This window comes from Crocuta crocuta, unplaced genomic scaffold (genome assembly GCF_008692635.1).
Source record: "Crocuta crocuta isolate KB4526 unplaced genomic scaffold, BGI_CrCroc_1.0 scaffold138, whole genome shotgun sequence".
In the NCBI taxonomy this organism is placed as follows: Eukaryota; Metazoa; Chordata; class Mammalia; order Carnivora; family Hyaenidae; genus Crocuta; species Crocuta crocuta.
In genome coordinates, this window is record NW_027532585.1 from 5,207,031 (window position 1) to 5,214,494 (window position 7,464).

General features: G+C 40.2%; 1 protein-coding gene across 1 annotated transcript in view; it reads right to left on the reverse strand.

Annotated features, from left to right (window-relative positions):
* Window positions 1–1,049: 1,049 nt before the first annotated feature.
* PNLIPRP3 (pancreatic lipase related protein 3) overlaps window positions 1,050–7,464 on the reverse strand; it is a 29,463-nt gene continuing 23,048 nt past the window's right edge. Inside the window, exons 9-12 of the mRNA XM_077779524.1 lie at window positions 6,970–7,102; window positions 4,738–4,849; window positions 2,281–2,448; window positions 1,050–1,914 (exon numbers count right to left, since the gene is read on the reverse strand). Of these exons, the coding sequence (XP_077635650.1) occupies window positions 1,833–1,914; window positions 2,281–2,448; window positions 4,738–4,849; window positions 6,970–7,102 (495 nt within the window). The 3' untranslated portion in view covers window positions 1,050–1,832. The remainder of the gene's footprint in view (window positions 1,915–2,280; window positions 2,449–4,737; window positions 4,850–6,969; window positions 7,103–7,464) is intronic.

Below are 7,464 nucleotides of genomic sequence, written 5' to 3' on the forward strand. Positions count from 1 at the left end.
TAGAGCAGAACAGGATGAAATGGATGCAGATGGAGGTAGTTGATAGATTTGGATCAAAAAGAAGGGAGGGGTGCCTGGGTGGCTCCGTGGAGCATCTGACTCTTAATTTTGACTCAGGTCATGATCCCAAGGTCATGAGGTTGAGACCTGCATCAGGCTTAGTGCTAAGCATGGAACCCACTTAGGATTCTGTCTCTCCCTTTGCCCCTTTCTCCCACTCATTCTCTCTCTCTCTAGAAAACAAACAAACAAACAAATAAAGAGGAGAGATTTACTCTCTGATGACCTCTGTTTTCTGTACAAAGTACAGGGAGGCTTCAGGGTAGGAGGTATAAAATAGACATTAAACACAAAATAATAGGTAGAATTTCAAGACTGTTGATGGCTGATTTCTAGGTATATCAGCCTTCCTGTGATACGGTGTCTCAGTAGGACAAAGCTGTTCGAGTGCTGGCCTAGAGAAAGGAAACCTTGGTGCATTTAGGTAGAAGTTTTGCTTAATAGCATACAGAAAAAAAAAAGCTGGGGTTTAGGCATTATAGGCATTATTACTAAACTAAATTATCAGGCAGTTTAAGCTGAGTATGAAAGAAAATGATTTGGTTGGTAGATTTTGAGAAAGTAGATGGGTAATGGAAATGGATCAAAGTCACTAGGAGATCTGAGAATGTCAGTTAGTGAGCCTGAAGGGACACAGTTGTCATCAGAGAGGGGTATGCTCATATTAACAATTTCAGAGGTGGGCATTTGGGGTGACATGATGACTAGGTCTGAGTGAATCAATGGCAATGAGGGTGGAGGAAGTAAATGGCTCACTGGATTGGAAGTCATTCTTCAGCATTAATGGTAGTTCATTCAAGGAGCAGAAGAATTTCCTAACACTCCTTGCTCCAACATCTGCTGGCTCTAAATACTAAGTTACCATAATACAGGGCACTCAGAGAAAAAGGGAGTCTTTTTTTTTTTTTTTTTTTTTTTTNAGAAAACAAAGCAAATAAAAATGTTCAGCTTTCATTTGCACCAGATAAGGACAAATGAATTACACAAGATTGAAGAAAAAAGACTTTTTTAAAAATTGATACATTTAAATATTACAGTATTATTATTGCAAACACAAAGGGATAGTCAAGTGCTTTACAAATGAAATGCTGCCTTCAGGCTAAATGCAAATTTTCTACTCTGGAACTTTCAAGGCCCAGAGAGGAGTAATTCTCCCATGGCTGGGGGCTTCTAGAGAAGGGGCTGGGGATACTCAGGGCCTATTGCTAACTGGCGCATCACAGACAGACCCCCACATCTCTTTTACTTCACATACACCTGAAGTCCAAGGAGCAACTTGGAAATACTCATGTACTCTCATCGGTTTTCATTATTAATACATAAGTATATCAACCCACAGGGTTATCATCACTATATATCATGAACTATAGTCACAATTTGTCTTAGCAATTTAACAACGAATAAACATTCTTTAAATCATTTTGGAACAATGATTATTTGACCTGGAAATACTCAAAATGTACTTCAAATACTCAACCAGAGTCTCATTTCTGCCCAGTGAATTTATTCCACCAGACTTGGACATCTCCTCTTCTCATTCAGGGGAAATTCTCACACGGCTTTATTTTGTCACTGGTACTCTGATTCCTTCAGATTACCATACTCTGTCCTAGGATTCAGTCTGTTTCAAGGCACTTACAAAGTTTGTCAATGAGAAAACATACTATATAGAAAACAACAATTGTACTTTTCTGCCTCTTTCACAAAAACCAAGTTTGGTTCATATACCAACTAGAAGGACATTCTTTCACTGCTCCCATTAAGGACATCCATCAAGACTGTATCTGAGATTGGCATGGTTTCAGGATCTGGACAACATTGGGACCCATAATGTCCTGGCTACAGAACGTAGACCTGAAAAATTTTACGAGGAAAAAAAGGATATTAATATGATTTTTTTGGGGGGGGGAGGGAAGACATGGTAGATCTAATTTAATGAGTAACTATTATTTTGTAAACACTTTNGTTTTATGAGGAAAAAAAGGATATTAATATGATTTTTTTTGGGGGGGGGGAGGGAAGACATGGTAGATCTAATTTAATGAGTAACTATTATTTTGTAAACACTTTTGCAAATACAATATTGGATTCTTAAATAATTTTTTTCTTTCGTTATAACATTTCAAGATGTACAAATTTGTATGCTAGTTGCAAATTTCAAAATATATGTAGGTTTTCGATACCATTAAAAATTTAAACAAAGGAAAAAGTAATACTTACTCATATCCATATTTCCCAGATACATCTATCAACATTTCTGCTCCCAACTTATTCTCAGAGTGTCCAAACAAATGTTCCTTCCAAAGGAACTCAACATTTGTAACATTTCCAACATCAACGTCTGCATCAATTAATTTTGTATAAGTCATGCCTGGCTTAAGTGTTCCACTGTAAACAGAAAAATAAGACTCAAAAGCTTGCCTTGGGTAGTCTTGACAGTGTAGGAAACAACAGTTATGGTATCATGAAACAGAAAGTTGCATTTGCTTGTAGGAGATTCATTCTTTTTGTTCATATTTATCAGCAATTTAGAATAGCATGATTCTGAAGCTTGAAAGAAGGGTGAGGGAAAAGGAAGGCTTGACTAGTTCATGTTGGGGGTGGTGCCTGGAAAGGCACTATCTTGAAAGGTCTGGTCTTGGCTTTATAGTATTAGGAACCAGATTTTATTGACACCAGGAAATGATCAAACTGTCAACGAGGAGCTCAATTCACAGAAAACTGATCTATCAGAACAGAGTGGGGAAGTGCTTTCTCCTTATTAATATTCCAACTCTTTTCCTGGTAACTTCTTTACCTGGATAAAAAGAATCAGGTAACCAAACTCGTCAACAAAAGCTGTTTTGGTGAACATGGCAATAGAAGAGAGAGAAGTGGTTTATTGAGGCCCAGGGCATATCTCATCCAAGCCAAAATTAGACCAGATGAGATTTCCGTCTTCCTGTTGTTTCCTTCTTCCTTTGTTTATTTATTGCCTGTCTCCTCCTCTGGAAGATTCGTTCCACAAGAATAGGACGAGTGGCTGTTTCTTTAGCAATTAGACCAATTCCTGGTACCCAGTGGGCATTCAAATGTTTGTTTATTGAGTGAATGAATGACTGGGCCTGAATGAATACTCCTAGGGCTTGGCTTATTCCATTTCATGTAGGCTTAATTGACTAAATTACCAGAAGGCAGCTCTTCTTCCAAATTCTTAAGGATAATCTTCCTGTTGCTCCCTGAACTGCCTTCACTCAGTGTGAACCTACTGTCCATTCTTTCCTAACAATGTCATTAGAAGCCCAAATGACTAAAAGGGGCCAGACTCTTGACACTTGACTGAAAAATAAGAATAGGTAGCATGGAAATGCATTTATCTGACTTCATTTCAAGATGAGACATCTACTGTGAACTAGAAATGCTGAATTATCCTTAAAAGAGGATTGGGTGGCTATGCAGCAAGATGACAAATGCAGAGATGTGCAAATATTCTTATATATTTTTAAGGGGCAAGGACACTTATTTGTCCCTACCTATCCCAAGTCAGGTGCCTTTCCGCAGGGCTCAAACTGTCTAGCATTAGGCAATATCGTGTGGGTCTCAGAGACACAGGCACATGATTGTATTGAACTGCTTACAGAGGACTGGCTTAATGGGGACATGAAGAACAGGTGGAAATGAGATACACCAAGACAGGGAAGGGTATTGGAATAAAGGAACAGCATAGGTGAAGTCAGGCAGAGAGGATAGGGTGGGATCTAGTCAATGCTGGGTGGTGCGATCAGGGTAATGTGGCTGAGCTGATGATGAACAAAGTCAAACGGTGGGAGACAGGGCTCAAAGGGTAGGCTGGAGCCTGTGCATTGACCAGGGTCCAGATGATCACCGACTGAACCCATAACGTGTAGGCAGTTGCTCTGAGGCAAGACAATGTGCACAAATTGCCAGAGCGATTAATCTGATGCATCCTTTGACTGACAAAATAACCCATAAAATCTGTTTTTCAAGACCCTGTCCACTATTTGAAGATGATGGAAAGCAGAGAGGCAAAAATCGAATCCATTCATTGGTTTACCAAAAGGTAGCGTCTAATTAGCATGCGTAATGTTAATTCAGAAATGGATTACAGAATTAAATGACAAAAGTGAAATACGTTATGCAAAAATGCTAAGGTAGACCAAAGGAAAGCTTAAGGAAAACTCAAGATCAAAGGGGACTTCAGCCAAAGGCACACAGTGACCGTTTCTACTGAATTATTCCCACCTTTGACTATTCCAACACACGTCCTGTATCTGTGTGCACTACTCAGCTTCTTAGAAATTTGGCAATTTGTATATAAATGTCTTATTCCATAAGTGATTTGAATCTATACAAACAAAAACATATGCTCAAATCTATAGGATATTAATGGACTGAATTAACAATATACCTTGTTTATTGTCTACTTGCTTTATTGTCTAGGTCTGTAATTTTATGCTATCACTTTCTAACATTTTCTGTTTGTAGTTGGGGCCATGGAGAACACAGATACCATGATTTCTATTTTATGTCTGGAAAACATGAAAAGAAAAGGCAGATGTGGCATGCCAGCCTGTGGTGTTCTGCTATAAAAAAGGACTGAGCTGCTGAATGAGCCAGTGTGACCAAATGCCCAGTACTGTGCCACCCACCGCGACCTCGCCCTTGGCCCTGGCCTACCTGGCTATCACAAATGCCCCTGTTTTTCCAGTCACTCCACCTACACGGAGAAACACGCTCCCCTGGGTGACGTTGTTTCCGTCGAGTTTGACAGATAATCTGTGACTCCAACCTGGAAATGAAAACAAAGAGAGAAAATGGAGAGGGGAAAACATGAGACAAGCATGACCTTCTGAGCACTTGGATATGAATTCAACTTTCAGCCGTGAAATGAGGCTGTTTGTGTTCACGAAAAAAGACAACTTTATATAGCTTGAGTGAATTGGGTGAAAAACTGCCTTTAAAGGTACATATAAATGTGCATATTTTCATGTTACGAAAGTAAACAGTGGCATGATATTCTTTAAAGGAAACTCTCAAATTTTCTAGGCATTTTTATGACTTTTTAAAATGGATGTATGTGTTTCCTTTCATCTATTAAATTTGTATTTTGCAGCACACATACTTTCCACAGCCACGTTTTTATTGGCTGTGGTTTGGCCACTAATCCAGAACAAATCTAGAATATCTATCAGGCAAGAGGGTCTGTGCTTTTATAATGAGAAGCCAAGCGAGTCAGCCCTTCCTCTCCCGCAGGGCTCTGCGCTCAGAGTACCTGGTTAGTGTGGGTCTGGGACAGCACAAAGCCTGTCAGCAGGATAAATCTGTTGCAAGTGGCCAAGCATTACTTTAAAAAAAAAAAAATCTCGAACGAAACAGATCTTACATTGTGAATCCTAAAATTGTTGTATGTTTAATAACACATTGAAAAAAAAACCCAATTCTTCCAACAATTGTTTGAAAATGTCTGAAAGGGGACAAAAACCTACCAGAGAGAATTTTCAGTTGCTGAGTTAATGGTTGTCGGAGTTCTCCTTCCCTCCTCAGTCGTTCTCACAGCCGCACCTCCACTGAGGTCACTGGCCTCATGTTCCCAGTGACAGCATTGGTGCTTCATCCCATGAGCCCTTTGGCCCCCCCCCTCATCTGACCTTTTAAGCCTTTTTGGTGATGCATCCTCTATTCCTCATTGTCTTTTCTTTTCTTCTCTCCTTTTACTGCTCCCCACACCGGTTTTACCTTCTCTCTCTGCCATTCCTCGCTCTCCTTTGCGGGTTCTCTTTCTCTGCTCTCTTTCTTCTCACTTGACACACTTTCCTTGGGTAATTACATCATCCGCCTCCACAGCCCTGATTGCCGTCTACATACAGGTATCTCCCACATCTCTATCTGTAGACCAGTTCGATGACCCATACCTCTGACCGCCTCACAGGCGCACACACTCCCACATCCCAAGGCATCTCAAAATCTAATAAGTTAGAAACTGAGCCCATCTACTTCCTCCAAGCCAGCCTTTCTTTCTGTGTTGTCAAGTTCGGTGAATGGAACATCATCGAATGTTGTTGTTCTAGCTGGAATTATCCTTGACTTCCTGACTTTCTGCAGCCCTCAAATCCATTCACCGTGTTCCATTTTGATTCTGCCTCCCAACCATCTCTGTACACACTCTGCTCCTCCTACCTTTCTGGCCAGCTTTACTGACACACAACTGACATATAACACTGTGTAAGTGTCCAATGTGATATACATATAATATACATATATTGTGAAAGAATTACCACTATCAGGTTGGTTAACACATCCATCACCTCCCATGGTGGTGAGGCAACACTTGTTCTAACAGGCCATTCTGCCTCCATCTTGTCTTCCTCTAATCCATGTAGCAACTAGAATGATTTTTTTAAGAAACCAATCTGATCGTCTTAACACCCTTCAGTGGCTTCCCATTAGTTGGTAGATAAAGTCCTAACTCCCCACATGGTACACAATTTCATTATTTGACTAAATTTACTTCTCCTGCCTCATCTCATACTCTCTCCTCAGGGTCTCTCCAGTCCTGTTGGGAGAATCTTCTTTCTGACTTGGCTCTCTCTCACCTCAAGGCATTGACATGTTCTTCTGACTGAAATACTCCCATTTCCTTTTCTCTCTTACCCATCTTTTAGGAGTCAGCTTAGAAATCACCTTCCCTCAGAAAGCTCGCTTGGCTTCGTTGTGGAAGTTCCTCCCTGTGCGTCTCCCAGCAGAACGTTTATTACTTGGGATTGAACCTCCCCAATGGTCTCTTCATTGCATCCTCAGAGTCTGGACCAATGCCCAGTTATTTAGTAGATAGACACTCAGTAAAAACTGTTGAATTTTTAAAGATAAGTACCTTAAAGCATTACAATAAAACTGAGCTACAATACTTACGGGCAAATGGGGAAAGAGTCCCTGTGTTTAAAAAGTAATATGATCTGTTAGACTGCATATTTTTGAGGTAAAATCTATCAGCGAAATGGCCCATTGTTGGGCAACCTTCTTTGGGACAATGGAAGCATTTTCCCTGGTGACAGAAAATAAGAGGTAGTCAGAAATGTATTTAGAAATGTTGACCTTCGATAAAGACCTCATATATTATTAAACTATAATAAATCCTTGAAATTCAAATAAAGCACATACATTTCAAAATGACTAAGCTATTGGGGCACCAGGGTGGCTCAGTCGATTAGGTGTTGGACTTTGGCTCAAGTCATGATCTCATGGTTGGTAAGTTAGAGCCCCACATTGGGCTCTGTGCTATCAGCACAGAACCTGCTTCAGATACTCTGTTTTCCCCTCTTTCTGCTCCTCTCCCAAACGCGCATGCCCTTTCTCTCTATCTCAAAAATAAATAAACATCTGAAAAAAAAAGAAAAGCCTAAGTTG